This window comes from Podarcis muralis, chromosome Z, assembly GCF_964188315.1.
Source record: "Podarcis muralis chromosome Z, rPodMur119.hap1.1, whole genome shotgun sequence".
Lineage (NCBI taxonomy): Eukaryota > Metazoa > Chordata > Lepidosauria > Squamata > Lacertidae > Podarcis > Podarcis muralis.
The window spans coordinates 45350187-45367458 of record NC_135673.1 but is presented as its reverse complement, the minus strand read 5'-3'; the positions used below and the strand labels follow the sequence as shown (position 1 = coordinate 45367458).

At 45.3% G+C, this 17272-nt stretch overlaps 1 protein-coding gene across 1 annotated transcript; it reads left to right on the top strand.

Moving 5' to 3' along the window:
- The first annotated feature begins 5409 nt into the window (after positions 1–5409).
- Positions 5410–17260, top strand: LOC114589339 (coagulation factor IX-like). Its single transcript, XM_028715682.2, has 8 exons — positions 5410–5559; positions 9656–9819; positions 10765–10789; positions 12483–12596; positions 13183–13311; positions 14103–14317; positions 15530–15644; positions 16008–17260. The coding sequence occupies exons 1-8, from the start codon at positions 5493–5495 to the stop codon at positions 16556–16558; spliced, it is 1380 nt and encodes a 459-aa protein (XP_028571515.2). The 5' UTR covers positions 5410–5492; the 3' UTR covers positions 16559–17260.
- Positions 17261–17272: the final 12 nt, after the last annotated feature.

The following is a 17272-nucleotide window of genomic DNA, read 5'->3' as shown; positions in this document are numbered from 1 at the left end:
AGCAACAATTTGCTGAGGTGAAGCAGCTGCAAACAGAGTGTGTGAAAGGCCTCCTTGGAGAGAAGGGTGTGACTCCATGCAAGTTGAGGGCCTTGCTGAATGAGATGCTACGGGGGGGGGGGGGTTTGAGAATGACCCAGGACCCAGCTGCAAGGCACCCAGATGGAAGGGGTGACCGAAGAGATCCATAGTGTGGGTGGGCAGCTGAGGTAGCTGAAAACAAGGGGGGGGAGCCGCATTGGGGAAATGTGAGGTGGCTAGAGCTGAGAGGCTGCTTCTTATTGATTTCTCCACTCCCTGTGAGCCTGTTGTGGAAGAGGGGTGTGTGGGAGAAATTGTAGGTGTGTGTGAACATGGAAGAGGAAGAGGCAGTGCCTGAGGAATTGGCAGTGGAGGAAAACATGCAGGGAAATTCAGAGACCTGTGTGCAGGCGCCAGGGGAGCAGCCGGTGTCTGCTGAACTGGGTGAGATGAAACCCTCCAATGGGAATGCAAAGCTTTTAAAAGTCTAAAGATTGCAATCCTAGACCTGTCTACTCAGAAGTAAACCCAATGGAGCTTTCTCCCAGGTAAGCAGATATAGGATTGCATTCTAAGACAGTACATTCAGGTTTGCAGAACCAGGCAGCTTCATCAGTAAAAGTGCATACAGATCTAGCAAGATGAGATTAAAAGGCTAAAATACTGTTGCACCCCACTCTCTGAGCAGTGTGAGATTCCAGGGGTTCCAGGCGCTTACCCAGGGTTTGTGCTTCCTTCAGAATGAAGTACAGCAGAGACTGTGGCCATTACAATATATGATTTATTTACACACGTATACAATCTGAGCCTATGATGGGAGGGTTCACGGCAATAACACTCCAAGATGGTCTTGCTTCTCCCATAGCCGCAACCTTGGAGTCAAACAGAAATCAGGCATGGCTCTAACCCTCTCCCTTCCCAGCCTGCTAATTCCAGCTACTTCCAGCCTTTGTCCTTCTAACTACCACTGAGTTAAGGAAGGAGGGTCCACCCATTTGACTTCTGGCACTGAACCACTTCCTTTGTTTCCTTAGCAGCCCATTCTTAGGCCATTACCTTACCAGGAAGCTAGCCTGGCTAATCTAGGAACTAAAATCTTTCTTTAGATTTTTAACAATTGCTGTACCCAGGAATTAGAAGGGTCCTGGCATACAGACTGCTCTTTCCCCACCCAACTCATAACACTATGTTGTGTGTGTTCTGGTTGCCTAGACAAAGTATTTAGGTGTGAAATTTATTTATTTTAAGTGAACCCTACCTCTTTTTAAAGTGTGTGTGTGTGTGTGTGTGTGTGTGTGTGAGAGAGAGAGAGAGAGAGAGAGAGAGAGAGAGAGAGAGAGACATATTATTGTTGTTGTTATTATTATTATTATTTTGGTGGAATTTAATATAGACATGGCTATCTTTTAAAACTGCTGGAAGCCAAATATTTGGCGCCTGATAGCATACCATCATTCAAGCTATAATGGATTCAAGGTATCATTTTCTTGTTGAGTGGTATAATAATACTGTTGAACTAATACATTAGAGGAGCTTCAGAAGGCATTAGCAATTTAGCATTTGTAGATGCATAATGTACCCTGCAATCAGATGGCAGCTTCGCTTTAGCTCAGTAAGTGTCTGCTACAACATCACTACCCAAAATAAACACGTATGCTCTTTTGCAAGCTTTGCAGTAAAACGGTAGTTCAACAGCCAAGACCGATCGTTTAAAAGAGTTCCAGCTCTCCTACAGGAACAAAACTCCAGACTTCAGGGACCATTTCAGTAATCTAAGGGTCACCAACTTGGTGCCCGTGAAGCCTCTGAGCCCTGAGCTCCTCACACACACACCCCCGCCTCTCTTGCCCCCTTGACCATGAGAAGCTGAGGGTGCTTGACATTTTCTCCCTTGAAAAATACACAGAGGAAGTTGGTAGTTTCATTTTTAATGTCGCGGTCTAGTCCAGTAACATATTCCATAGAGAAAGATGCATAGCCACAGAAAACTCTGAGTGGGCAGCTTGCCCTGATGAAGGTTTGAAGCTGACCAATCACTTTTAAGGCTCTGGTCTCAGGTGGTCTCTCTACCACCTTGTGACTAACTACAGTATACGTTCTTAAAGGACCAACCCTCTGGCCTGGTACACTTCCTTCAGTGCTGGGCTGGTAAGGTCTTGATTGGGGGGGGGGGTGTTCCTCGGGGGAAGGTGCTCATAGGGGTCCACACTCTGTCCCTACAGATGCAGAAGGTCAGTACAGGCTGGTCCATTAGGGCGGTTGGGACACAGTACACTGCTCCAGCAACCTCAAATCTGCCTCAGCCAGTGCCCTCCTGATTAATAATAATAATAATAATAATTTAGTATTTATACCCCGCCCATCTGGCTCGGTTTCCCCAGCCACTCTGGGCGGCTTCCAACAGAACACTAAAATACAATAACCTATTAAACATTAAAAGCTTCCCTAAACAGGGCTGCCTTCAGATGTCTTCTAAAAGTTTGGTAGTTATTTTTCTCCTTCTTGCTTGGATCCAAGTCCAGGGGCTGGGGCTGGCTGCCATCTTCCTCCTCCTCCTCAACCTCAGTGTTGCCCTTATAGAACTCAGAAGCAAGGAGGATGGGGACAAAACTAGACTACTGTTGGCCCCCTGCTTTCTGCCCTCCCATTGGACATCAGCCATCACTGCAGGAGGCTTGGGGGGGAGCTCATGTTCATCAGCTTCAGCTCCTGTTTTCCACCAGCAGACTCACAGCCCTGCACCTGGTCTGATTCCTTGGGTGGATATAAACACAGGTAAAACACACACTATAAATAAGTTATAAATCAAATCGTTATAACAAAAGAAAAACATTCCTACATAAAATCGCCTAGAAAAGTTTTGTGCTCTTCAGCGCCATCTAGTGTTGCATGTTTATAACGCTGGGGTTTGTTTGGTTTTTTTTACTAATGTCGCTGAGTCCCTTCACTGGAATGTCTGCAGCTCCTAACTCAGAAGCCTTGGCAGCTGCTGGATTCAGAGGTCATGACATTTACAGGTGCTTTTCAAAGCCCATGATTAATTCTACTTTTAGCCAGATCACTTGGAAAAGCAATGGGTGTGCATGCACACTTTCTCTCTTTCTGTTTCTCCTGGGAGGAGGCTGAGTAACCAGGGTGGTGCCCATAGTGCTCACCCAAAAAAATCCAAATGTGCCTATTGCCTTAAGAAGGTTGGCAACTCTTGCTCTTTCTCGGTTTATTGATGCCATCGCAGATAAGCTTTGCACACAAAAAAGTAATGAATTATGTAAATTAATTAATTAATTAATGGGGTAATTAAGATAACCAACGAGTACAGCCTTACTGTAGACAGGAGCATTGCTGTTTGGTGCAAATGTAGATTTTGAACTCTGTTGCGGCATGTGTGCTCTGCAAAAAGTACAAAGTAAACTAAGAAGAACAAAGGCAGCCATGCACATCAATAAGAAGAAAAGTCAGCCAGCAGCTGGTAACACCTTTATTAAAGGTAAAGGGACCCCTGACCATTAGGTCCAGTCGTGGCCGACTCTGGGGTTGCGGCCCTCATCTCACTTTATTGGCCAAGGGAGCTGGCATACAGCTTCCAGGTCATGTGGCCAGCATGACTAAGCTGCTTCTGGCGAACCAGAGCAGCGCGCAGAAATGCCGTTTACCTTCCTGCCGGAGAGGTACCTATTTATCTACTTGCACTTTGACGTGCTTTTGACTGCTAGGTTGGCAGGAGCAGGGACTGAGCAACGGGAGCTCACCCCGTCGCTGGGATTCGAACCGCCGACCTTCTGATCAGCAAGTCCTGGGCTCTGTGGTTTAACCTACAGCGCCACCCACGTCCAAACCAAAAAGTCACAAAAAACACAACATACTTCTGGATTCTCTGGAGTTCTTCCTCAGGTAAAAGGCTACACTTGATAGGAGGTGGTTGCATGAGGGGAAATGATAATAAACACAACAGTAGAATAATTAGTTAAAGCCATGAGATGGCTCACAGATTTAGTCTAAAGCCCCATGTGCACTATGCATTTAAAGCACCACCAGCCCACTTTAAACAGTCATGGCTTCGCCCAAAGAATACTGGGAACTGTAGCTTGTTAAGGGTGCTAAGTGTTGTTTGTAGACTCCCCACTATTCCCCTCCCATAAAACTACAATTCCCAGAGTGGTCAATTCCTGTTCCCAGGGCACTCTGAGGATTACAGCTCTGTAAATAGAGGCCTCCTTACAACTCTCAGCACCCTTAACAGACTATAGTTCCCAGGGGGAATCATCTCCTTGAGGGGCAGGCATCTCTCTCTTAGAGTGGCATAATACTTCTTTAAATGTATAGCGCAAATAGGCCCCAAGACAGAGATTTCAAGCTTATTCCTTCTGAAGTGCTGAGATCAGCATGCTACATATTTGGATTATTGGGATCAAGAAGGGGGAAATGGCAGTGCTGCTCTATTTATTTGAGAAATACTCAGTTTATAATCCCATTCTTTCCCAAATGAAACCTGCGTAGGCAGGGAACAGAAGTAAGGAGAAGCATGGCAGTCTTCCCTGCCCCTCTCTATCCTTCTGAGGTGTTGATGCCTGATGATGCAGCAACGTTGAGGAGGAGATGGGTGTGCTTCTGGGTTATGGGTCTAATCAGGGGTGTCAACTTGAATAAAATATTATGGGGGGGTAAGTAATTGATGGCAAGATGCAGCACACACATGAGCGTGCACACACACACCATTTCAATGGCAATGCCCATCAATTTTTTGGGGGGGCCCTCAAGTATTTTATTGGAGGGACTTCAGCCCCTAAGAGTTGACTCAAATGGGTCTACTCCAGTGCCTATGGTTTATAGACCTTATTGACTCACAAGCCAAGATAATGAAAACTCACTTTGGGTTCTCTGTGAGCTCCACCAACCTGGTGCCCTCCAGGTGCTGCAGAACGACAGCTCTCCTGACCCCTGTGCTGGCTGGGGTTGGTGGGAATGGTGGGAGACACCAGACCAGCAAAGACTGGTCTGAAGACTGCCATGCTTCTCCTTACTTCTATTCCCTGCCTACACAGGTTTCATTTGGGAAAGAAAGTGTAGAAACCAACGTGCTTTGCATAGGTAAAATTTGCATCCACTGCCCCACCCACTTTGGCCACCAGCCCTGCCCACCATTGACCGTTACATGTGGGCCTTGGAAAGTTACCTAGCAGAGAATCAGGTATTTGGCCTGAGAAAAGATTCCCCAGCCCTGCTTTTCAGAGACCCTAGCCCTTTGTCTGTGAGGTTTTATGTCATGGCCATGCTGAAACTGGTGTTTCAATATAGGGGAAGCCATTTTAGAAACTTCCGGAGGTGTCCACCCAGGGACTTCCTTTTAGAAGATGACCTCAAAGCTGAGCCCAAAACAAAACAAATATGTACTTGCCCTTTGGACCCCTTAAACTGGTGGCTCCTAGTCCACAATACATTGCTAGCAAAGCAGATGCACTGCTTTTAAGAAAATGGCAAACAGCTTCTTCGTGCTGGCCATCTGTCTCCTGGGATGTCACCTCCGTGGCGAATGTGCAGGTGGGTTCATTTTAAACTGAATGAGTCACTTGAAATGAGACCAGGGTCCAGGAGGCAGATATGCAATCAATAATTTACAAGGCAGGAGAAACATTTCACTCTTGTCAAATGTTTTTTATGTGTAGGATCTTTTTCTTTTTTTTAATGTAGTTGCCAGAGGAATAACATCTGTTGACCCAACTTTCATTAATTTAAAGAACTGAGGGGTGGTGGTGGCTTCATATAGCCTTCACTTCACAGTGTAGTTAAATTAAGAAATGCAATATCTCGGTGCACATTTTGACAGATACGATTTAGCGCCTGGCTACTGTTTTATGAGTAGCTTTGATTTGTTGATAATTTTAATGTGCATTCATTTTTTAAAAAATGATACTTGCACTGTATATTCTTTTGATGTGTATTTATTAAAACATATATGTATTTATATACCACTATTCATTACAAAAATATCAGAGCTGTTTGCAATTGTACAAAAAGAAGCCTGCTACAAAAACCATGTAAAAAAATATATCTTGAAACCAGAAATCAGCAAACTGTTGTAGAAAGATGTATTCCTAACTGCCTTCATAAACCTGTGACCAAAGAAAAATTTCAGGAGGCATTTAAATGTTGAAACAGAAGGTACCTGTTGAATCACTAGAGGCAGAGTATTCCACAGGACTCAGCTGATGACAAGGAAGGCTGATTTTCCTCTTCCCAAATGAGCCTCTCTTGAGACTCAGAGGACAACTGACTGCATTCCTGCAGACAATCTTGGCAATCAAGTTGGGATATAAGGGTTCAGGTAGTCACTTAGGTACTTTACCTGTTCAGGGCTTTTCAAATTATTAAAGGAACTTGAACGTGGCTCGGTAGTAGATGGGCAGCCAATGAAAATGTTTTAACAATGGTGCCTCATGATATCCATCAGATGCCCTCTTCAGCAGTCTGGCCACTGCGTTCTGCACCAGCTGGAGTCCTGGGTTCCGGCAGAAGAAAAAACAATTAATATAAATAGATGAAACAAGGAAGAAGAAATTGTGACAGTTCCAATTAACCAGAGGCTACAGTGTTGTGTTTGGAGTGTTGGACTAAGACCTGGGAGACCAGGGTTCAAATCTCTGATCAGCCGTGAAGCTCACCGGGTGACCTTGGAGTCAGTCACTCAATCTCAGTCTAACCTACCTCAAAGGGTTGTTGTGCAGATAAAACAAGAGGGAGAACTATGTGTGCCACCTTGAACTCCTTGGAGGAAAGGTGGAATGTAATAATAATAATAATAATAATAATAATAATAATAATAATAATAATAAATTGCATAGACAAATAATGATGAATGAAAATAAATATAATTATTTCCACATTTGGCATATAAGCCTGAACAGATATTTAAAATGCAATTTGGGATACTTACCTTAAGGAATGAATATTATTTTGTGTGGTTATTTCAAATTTGGCAGCTGATTCAAACCTTGTTTATGGAATAGATTAGGAATACAGTAAAAAAAATATGGATAAAATGTACTTTGATGCTTCCTTTTTCTGCATTTTAGGATGTGCATCCAGCTGCATACTTCAGGCACAATTCAGCCAGAGTTATACATGTTTAAGTCTTGTGGCTTTTGATGGATTTTGATGGGCAAGTTAAGCTCTTGCTTGAACTTGTCCCACTGAAATCAATGGTATGAATGACCACATAACTAGCTGTGTGGCTCATTCCTTAGCTTTGGCAAATAAGTCATAGGTCACAACTGGGAGTTTAATTATTACCTTAGTGAGAGCTGGGAATACAGGGGTTGAGGGAGCCTCCTTCAATAGGATTTCTGTATGGCCAACTGCCTTGGATTGTGATAGTTCTGTTTTTTATAGCTTGTATCATGCTTATGATCTGTGCAACCATCCCCTCTGTTTCCGAAACAGGGTTGCCATGTTTCAAAAAGTTGTTAAGCTTTTCTTGACAAAGTTCTTTGGTGGGTTTTGGTTTTGGTTTTGGTTTGGTTTTGCCAAAGATGTTGTTGCGGGCTTCTTTGTGAAATCTCAACAGCAACAGAAATGAGTTTTTATAGCTGCCACGTGGCCGGACCTTCCTGGACATTTAAGCGATTTCCGCCCAAATGCTGCTTTGGGGTGGAGGTGCTGAATACTGGCTATGTCTGGAAAATTCTGGACATGTGGTAACCCTAAGAAGGCAATGCTGTTATACAGCCAATTTGGAGGGGGCGGGGTGAGAGGGTCAGGTGTAGCATTTTTATCTACCCCATTTCAAGAAGGAAAACACTTCTCTCATAGATAAGCAGCGGAGAACCTCAGGCCTGGATGGGGGCAAATGCAGCCCCCCGTGTCTCTCAATTCGGCCCTCAGATTCTTCCCCAGGCTCCACCGCTCACCAGCCTTGCACTTGAGTGTTTCTGCCTGGCTGGAATGTGTCCTTGAATTGCAATCATGCCTTTTGCTTGTCAGAGTGGATGGAGAGAGGAATGCAGTTGAATGCATCCCCCTTTAAAAAGGGAAATGACATATTTTGCTCCACCCACTTTTCCTCTGACTCCACCCACCACTTACATGTGGCCCCTGGAACATTGCCTATGAGGAATGCAGCCCCTGAGGCGAAAATATTTCTCCACTCATGGAATGGATGTCACAGGTTTGCATTTTCAACACTCCCTGGTGTTGCAAACTCTCTGCAACCAGAAGGCCAACACTGCACTAGAATCTCCCAGCCTGATGGAGTCGCTTTCTACTTGCAGAGCATTTTTGACACATAGGAGCAGTCTGAACTTGTATCTCCAGTCTGCATTCTGAACTAGGTTGGGCTGGTCTTCTTCCACCTCATTTTACTGCATGCAGCCTCAGTAATCCTTGCAACACACCTGTAAGCTAGGGTAGCTTTGTTGGTGTTGGCATCCATCTGTCTTGGGACACCTTCAGGGGTAAAGTCAAAACTGCTGAAGAGTTACAGTGCCTGCTGCAGCTATAGACACCAAAATGGAAGAGACATTTTTTATTGCAGTGGGGCGTCTGGTTTCACTGGTGCAGATGAATCATGGTTTTTCGTCTCTCTGTGCCCTCCTAGCAGCCATTTCTCCTATGGTCATTGCTGTAGATTCACAACCTGACTGTCTGTCTCCAGGCACTGTGTCTGCAAGGGTGGGGTTGATGTAGCCAGCCTTCATGTCACGTTTGCAAATATCTTTATAATGCAGAGTTGGTCTGCCAACAGGCCTGGTGCCTGAAGACAGCTCCCCATAGAGCTCATCCTTGGGGAGCCTTCCATCCTCCATTCTGTGTACATGACAAAGCCAGCATAGACGTTGCTGAGACAAGAGTGTGAACATGCTGGGAATGTGGACACATATTGCCTGATACTTGTTTCTGCCATGTGATGCCCAAAATCTTCCTAACACAGCACATATGGAAAGCATTGAGGCGTTTCTCCTAGCAGGTGTAAATTGCCCATGACTATAAAGTGTGTGCTCACCGCACAAGCCTGGTAGACCTTCATCTTGGTATTGGTCATCACATTCTCCCATATCCTTTTGGAGAGGTGAGCCATTGCCATCGCTGCCTTGCCACTTGTCTAGCTCAGGGTCCATGGAAAGGTTAGACAGGTAGACAAAATTGTCTACCACCTCAAGGGTGTGATCACCAATGCTGATACCTAGTGTGCTGGCAGTGTCCTGGCCCAAGAGGCTGGTCTTCATCAGGCTGATGGTGAGGCCAAACTCGAGGTAGGCTTGGGCAAAACAGTTGATGAGTCTCTGGAAAACTTCCTCAGAGTACACTGTCAGGACAGCATCATCTGCAAACAACATCTCAGTTGGGATTTGAACCCAGGTCTTAGTTTAACACTCTACCCATGGCACCACACTGGCTGTAATAATGTCTTGCCTACATCCATCCAGGTGAATTTGTGGCTGTGGTGAGATTTGACTGGTGAACCTCTTGGCTTTTTCTATTTACCAGCAAGTCTCAACCTCAAGAACATCCAAGCATCCAAACAGCCATGGCTTTCAAAAGCCATCAATTGTCCCAGGGACCCTGGGTAGTTATTATTCCAGTTACAGTAATTCTTTTGCTCATTTCGCTCTCTGACCTGTTGCTTCTTTGCAACTTGAAGTTTTTATAAACCAGGATGAGGCGAGTGCCGTTTTGCCACGCTACAAAAGGTACAATTCTGGGCGGCTGGAAGAAATGGTTCAAGGAAACCTCGAGCGCGAATGCCAGGAAGAAAGATGCAGCTATGAGGAAGCAAGAGAAGTATTTGAAAATGATGAGAAAACGGTGAGTTCCAGTTTTTAGAATGCAAGATCTAGAACTTCACCATGGGTGTGCAATTGAAAAAAGAACCTGCTATGCAATCTAGAGCTGTTTGCAAAGAGTCTTGTGAAATTCCCCATCCTACTGACAGGCAGATAATTTTTATTTTTTTCTGAGTGGGTTGGACTATTTAACTGAATTTCTCCCAACAGGAGGAGAAATTCTCCCATAGTTTGTTGCAAGTTAGAAAGAGCAGCACTTCCCAAAATGTGTGTGAGAGAGAAAGGTTCCACTAGTGTGATCTCACTGAGTTCAATGGGGCTTTTTAGCAGGTAAGTATGTACAGCAGCCTTAGCGTGCTTTACCAAACCTCTTTAGTAAATCCCAGTGAACTCTATGATTCTGTGCCAAGGTATCCAAATTCTGTACTTAGAAAATTTTGTGGCCTACAGACAAAGTAGATGTATGTGAGTCCCCTTATTTTGCACATTCTGCCACTTTTACTTTTTTGCATAATTATTATTTTGCTGGGATAGGGAGTGAGAAGGGCTTGAGCCCTTCATTGGCTTCTGAAAAGCATATTTAGCTGCCAGTTTAGCTTTTGCACTTATGGTAGGCACAACACCTCAGACTTTAAAGGATGCCTTAGTTTGGCAGCAATGAGGACTAGAATCCTGGTTTTCTTTTGAAATGAAAATAGAAGCTGACTTCCACAGCAAAAAACATAAGATGTGGGTTCTCTGTGAATGTACTATCCTGATTATTTCCGACTGTAGATGATTAGAAGGAGTTTGTTATGTACTCAGTCATGGGTTAAAGGCATTGACATCACCCTTGCGCATGATTTGAACCCACAAATCGGTGCTGGGTCTGGATCATTATACAAATGTTACATAGATGGCTTATATATGTTACTTGCTTTCCTGCTTTCATTTTCATTTGAATTCAGCTTTACCATATTTCTTGCAGATGGAATTCTGGAAGGTATACCTTGGTAAGTAGGCTTTTTAAAAAAATGACACTTCAATTGCATTGCAGTACTTTATTCTCAAAATGAAACAGTTGCATTCCAACTGGAATCATGGAAAGGGCCAGTAAATGGAAGATGATTGACTCCTGAATTTTAGGGCACTCTGTGTGTGGGTGTGTGGGTGGGTGTGTGTGTGTGCAGGGCCTTGCAGAGCCAGGCCGAGGCCCGGGCCAGGTAGATAAGTTGCCCCCCCCCCCTTTTCACCCTGGGGATAACTGAAGTCTTATAAATAAGTATATAAATATGCTGACCGAGGCCCCCTTTGGAATCGGAGACCCAGGCCAAGTGGCCTATATGGCCCCCCCTCTGTCTGGACCTAGGTGTGTGTTCGCTTTTAACATACTGCTGTACAGTTGCATGCATAATGTCTGTCGCTAACATTCTGGAATGCAGAAGAGCAGAACCCGAAAGAAACCAGCATATTGGAAAAAACAATAGAAGAAAACTGGGGGAATCCATTAATTCCTACCTGTAAGATGTTAATTGGGACGTGGGTGGCGCTGTGGGTAAAAGCCTCAGCGCCTAGGGCTTGCCGATCGAAAGGTCGGCAGTTCGAATCCCCGCGGCAGGGTGCGCTCCCGTTGTTCGGTCCCAGCGCCTGCCAACCTAGCAGTTCGAAAGCACTCCCGGGTGCAAGTAGATAAATAGGGACCACTTACTAGCGGGAAGGTAAACGGCGTTTCCGTGTGCGGCTCTGGCTCGCCAGAGCAGCGATGTCACGCTGGCCACGTGACCCGGAAGTGTCTCCGGACAGCGCTGGCCCCCGGCCTCTTGAGTGAGATGGGCGCACAACCCTAGAGTCTGTCAAGACTGGCCCGTACGGGCAGGGGTACCTTTACCTTTACCTTTTAAGATGTTAATTTCCCATCTCTCTCTCCCACCCCCTCCCCTTCTATGGCCCGTTGGTAGAGTCCATGCCAAAGGTTCCTTGTTCAGTCCATGACATCTGCAGGTGGGTCTGAAACTCTAGAGAGCAACTGCAAGGCAGGGTGGACAGCACCGAGCTAAATAGACTCATGATCTGGGTTTGTAGAAAACAGCTTCCCGGATCTACTGCTGTATTTGGATTGGGATAATAATCATTGATACTGGATTATTGCAGCAATGCACTTTATGTGGGGCTGTGTTGGGACAGGTGTGGAACCTCCAGCTGGTGAAGAATGCAGTGGCCAGACTGCTGATAGGGGCAGGCAGCCTTGCAAAAATATTTGTACTGACTGCCCATAGGCTCCTAGGCCAGGTTCAAGGCTCTTATGCTGGTCTACAAGCCTTCAACAACTTGGCTCTAGGATACTGAGCATTCCTCTCCCAGCTTCATCTCTGAAATAATGTGGAGAAGCGCTGTTCGTCGCCCTGCATGTTACAGAGGGCTGACTAGCTTCAAATTAGTAGAAACACAGTAATGGTCCCTCTTGCTGGCAGCTTTTAGGAGCTACAGGTGAAGGCTGAGTGCAAGGTGGGGACTGAAGGTGGATAAACGTCCCCAGAAGAAGAAGCACAATTTGCCCCCCCCACCAGAGATACTACCCCTACCCTAACACCCCCTCCACCCCGTCTTTTTTGCTTATGCTCTAAACTACACAATAAAGATGTGTAAATAACAATGTAACTGTTTGATAATGCAAGTTCCTATTACATTTCCTTCTTCTTTTCCAAGACGGAAACCAGTGTGACTCAAACCCCTGTTTGAACGGAGGTCGGTGTGAAGATGATATCAGTAACTACATATGCTGGTGTCTGGGTGGTTATGAAGGAAGGAACTGTGAATTAGGTATGTTAAGAGGGAGTCTGTCTCTGTTGCACAATGCCATAAGTCAAGAGGGTGTTAAGCAACCGACCATTGCCGAGTATGGTAGTGTGTCAAAGGCCCTATCTGCACTGCACTTTTAAAGCTGTATGGCACCACTTTAAGCAGCCAGGGCTACCCCCAAAGAATTCTGGGCGCTGTAGTCTGTTAAGGGTGCTGAGAGTTGTTGGGAAACCCCTAAACCCCTTCAAAGCTACAGTTGTCAGAGTGGTTTAACAATGAAATCCTCTTCCCAGAGGGCTGTGAAGGGATGGAGGAGGACTTTGGGGACAAGTTTGAGGGGAGGGGGAGGGGTCTTTTGGACAAGGCATAAAAGGAGTTGTGGTTGGCAATGGGGTGAGATGTTTGGCGAGCAACATGAGCAGCAATGGCAGGCCCTAGTAGAAACATAAATGCTGAAGTCATTTTGTAAGTTTTCCTGTGTGAACCATCCCTTAATGTTGATCAGTGATGGGACTTCTTCATTGTCTCCATGTTCTCCACCCTCCACAGCCCTCTTCTGCTCTTAAACCATGATTAAATTTGATTCCCTTTACCCCATTGCAATCAGATGCTACTTGCTCCACAAAGAATGGAGGTTGCAAGCAGTTTTGTAAGAATGGCCCAGGAGGGAAAGCATCCTGTTCCTGTGCTTCTGGCTATAGACTTCAGGATGATCAGAGGAGCTGCGAGCCAACAGGTAAGTCTCCTTTTTGTTACAGCTTTATTAAAGTTTTGAGCTGTAGATCTCCCACACACTCTACATATTTAGTATTTCAGGCCTCTGTTCCTGTCATGGACATGTTCCACCAAAATAAAAAAATGCACATTCCTTCTATTTGATGTATTGAAGATTGGGTGGAATGGGTGCTGTCCAAAAAGTGCTAGCTACCTTCACACTAGAACATACACTCATCTGTTTCATCACCTCTAGTGGGCTGTGGCTGTTCTATTTTTAAAACCATGAACTAGATTTGTCCCACCAACCTTCCCATTTGACCCACAAGGCCATTTTGGCCAAGCTACACCCACCTACCTTTCCTGTGGGATAGGGCAGCGTTAGGCAAGAAAATCTTTGCAGGCACTGTGTTCCCCAAGCACAGGACATGCAAAGCTCCTTGTGGAGTGTGGGGAGGCAGAATCTCCTTAGGGCTGCAAGCCTTTTCCTCCAAAACAGTCCTTCCAAAACTTGGCCTAGCCTCCAGTTCCGAGTCCCAGTTCCTGGCTACCATATGGCTACCATATGGTTCTCCTCCAGCGTCCAGCCATTAGAGCACATCTGATTGGGGAAGGCTGCTTGATGGAAAAGGCTGCTCAAAGAAACCTTTGCCCTGAGCTACCGGAAGTAACTAATTCTTTCCTACCAAGTACAGTGTCAAAACCAGTAAATCATTACTAAGCAAGAGGCATTTGTCTGCAATGCTGTTGTGGGCCAGAGTCCCCTCTGTCAGAGGCAGGGGTGTTGTCTTATTCTTATTTTGTTTCCCCCAGTGCCCTTCCCATGTGGAAAGGTCACAGCTCAAGAGGCAGTAAAGAAGCTCACCCGTTCAATGCCAAATACATTTGACGACTGGTTGCTCACCAACACTACGGATGACCTTGAGGAGGAGTCAGGAGACAATGCCACCCAGGTTGTTTCCAAAATAGGAGCCAGAATTCGAGTGGTTGGTGGCATGGACAGCAAGAAAGGGGAGATTCCTTGGCAGGTACTGTAGTTGTCATAGTTGCTTTGTCATCTGGGATTGCCTAACCTTGCAACTTCTTGTTCTTGTTTGCCATTAGGAAATTACAAAAAGCCAGTGTGGTTCCTTCCAGATGTTGCTGTGCTGCAACTCCCACCATCCCTCACCACTGGAATGCTTCCTTGGGGCTGATGGGAATTGTAGTCCACCAACATCTGGAGGGCACCATGTTGGCCATACCTGCTGTAATGAACACTGGGCTTTAACTAATGTAGGAGGAGGGAAGCAACTCCTACAGCTAACCTTTTTCACTCTGAAACAAGCCTGTCACCCACTCAGCACAGCTGAAATCAAGGAAAAGTTACTCATCAAATGTACAAACTCATTCCTTTTCTCTGTTCCACTCCTTAGTTAGGGCCACAGTAAGATGGATTAGTCCTTGAGGTGACACAAAGCTCTTTGTTATATTTAAGGTGACAGCGAGCGTCTGAAATTCAATTACTGTTGACATTTGCAAGGGAGAAAGGACAATTCCAGACACATTTTGTGAATGTCCCCAAGTCACATGAAGTCAGATAATGGCCTGTGGGCAAGGGACTGCCCACCTCTGAACTAGAAGCAGATGTTTCTTGGAAAGACTAGATACTGTGTGGACGGTGTACAAAATGCTGTTCAGATGTGCACATTCCACAAGTCCTGTTTGAGAGTGTGCGTATTTGCCAGGCAATGTGTACCCTTCTCATGGGCACATTCTCCGTGAGGCACAGTGAATGTGTAGAACAGCTGGTTGATATGCACATCAACCACCCAACTCACATGATTCCTAACATACATAGATCTATAGGTATTTCCCCTTTTGCAGGGTGCCAGCGATCACATCCTGCTAACTATCAAGAGAGGCAAGCATCTCTCTGTGTTCAGGGGCACTCACACAATGTAGCTATGGTCAAAATCACTTCTGCATGTAAAATTTCCATAGCCTTCTGGATTGGACCAATGGTGTTCTGTTTCCCAGGGTGCCCAAACCATAGCACATATGTCCCAGTAAGGTAGACAACAGACATGCTTTCACACTGAAGTGCTGTACACACAGTTCTGCAAGCCCCCTCCTCATAGTCCTGCTCTTTGCTATCAGGCAACCTTCCCTTTGAAAATGAGTCTCACCCAAAGTTGAGTGGGTCTCCAGGCTCGTCATATAAATTTCACATGGTCTAGTTCAGCCTTCTCTGCATGCAGGTTTATATCCTCAACGAAGAGCAGAAAGGATTCTGTGGAGGCTCTATCGTCAATGAAAGATGGATCGTCACTGCAGCCCACTGCCTTGAGTATGTGCCCCACACTGTTGTGGCAGGTAAGTCACGGAGTAATGTTTGTGTGAGCGCTGTGTTTCCTCCTTGCCACATTTTTGCCAGAGCAGGGACAGGAAACCTCAGGGGTATTTACAGAAACAAGGAGGTAGGAAGAGAACAATCCAAGCTGAGTCCAGGTTTTTGGTCTGGAAAATACCTGTGGTTCCTCTGCGTCCAACTAGCCCATGACATCAAACATGATGGCAAGCAGATGGGGGGGGCTGGCTGAGGTTGGGTGGACAGTGCCCCTATGTGCTCTAATGGATCAGCCCCCTCTTCCATTATCATTATTATTATTATTATTATTATTATTATTATTATTATTACTATTATTACTTTAAAAGGATGCTTTGGCTCTTTATCAGGTGAGCATAACGTCAACATCGATGACGGCACTGAACAGCGTCGCCGGGTGATCAGAACGGTCCCCCACCCAACCTACAACGCTAGCAACAAGTACCACAATGACATTGCCCTTCTTGAGCTGGACTCACCGCTGGAGTTCAACCAGTATGCCGTTCCCATTTGCATCGCGGACAAAGAGTTCACAAACAGCCTGCTCAAGCACAGCGTGGGCACTGTGAGTGGCTGGGGGAAGCTGGCGTTCCAAGGAAGGCTGGCTAGCATCCTACAGGTTCTCAAAGTGAAATACATTGACCGGCCAACCTGCCTAAGGAGCACCAGGTACCCCATCTTGCCCAACATGTTCTGTGCTGGCTACTCAGATGAAGAGAAGGATACGTGCCAAGGGGACAGCGGGGGCCCTTACACCGCAGACATTGAAGGCACCTGGTTCCTAACAGGGATAACCAGCTGGGGGGAGGAGTGTGCGAAAAAGGGCAAATACGGCGTCTACACCAGAGTTTCAAAATACATTAAGTGGATAAAAGACATGACGAGTTTGAATGCAAATTAACCCAGAGTTGTGATAGGGGAAGAAGTTTTGAAAATCCTTTTAGATTTGCATTTCTTCAAATTTTCCAAAGCAGTTATCTCCAGCCCAAAGTACCTGGGGTAATATATGCATGGAAATGGCAAATATATATTCAAGAAAATAACATTTAAAAAAACGAGAGCATTTGGTGAAATCAGCATTAAAATGCTGGTGGATTTTCATAAGGAATCCCTGCCCCCAAAGAGACTGCAAATTGGAGGTGTGGAAAACTTTATTTTAAGATTGGGAATAAATGAGAAACAGGGAGAAATTGAAAATGACTGATTTTCCCATCCTTGCCGAAATGTATTCCAAAGAAACATGATTGGGGGAAGGGGGCAACACATATAACCCCCCTCCTAAGCCATTTTTTGAAAAAAAAAATAGTTTCACAAAATTAAACACAACTGAGCAAACATCTTTTAGAAAAGCGTTTACAAAGGAATTGCTACCTAGAGGTAGTGTTGGGCAATGGGTAGAATATTTGGCTTGGATTACTAAAACTAATGTTAATTATCACAGCTGCTGGAATTTCAAACAAGCCACATCCCTACCTGTGGTGTTTAAGAGTAAAACACAAGATTTTAAATGTATTGTGGAAAATTAGCACAGCGGGTGCATTAGAATGCAATCAGCATTCAATGTGTTTATTATGAAACTGCAAATAAAATACAATGTAAAAAGCTTCTCTGTTGT

Excerpts from the sequence above, each read along its gene's own strand:
- LOC114589339 (XM_028715682.2), top strand. The coding sequence starts at position 5,493 with ATGGCAAACAGCTTCTTCGTGCTGGCCATCTGTCTCCTGGGATGTCAC. Across the intron at positions 9,820-10,764 it reads TTGAAAATGATGAGAAAACG|ATGGAATTCTGGAAGGTATA; the intron begins GTGAGTTCCAGT and ends TATTTCTTGCAG. Across the intron at positions 15,645-16,007 it reads GCCCCACACTGTTGTGGCAG|GTGAGCATAACGTCAACATC; the intron begins GTAAGTCACGGA and ends GCTCTTTATCAG.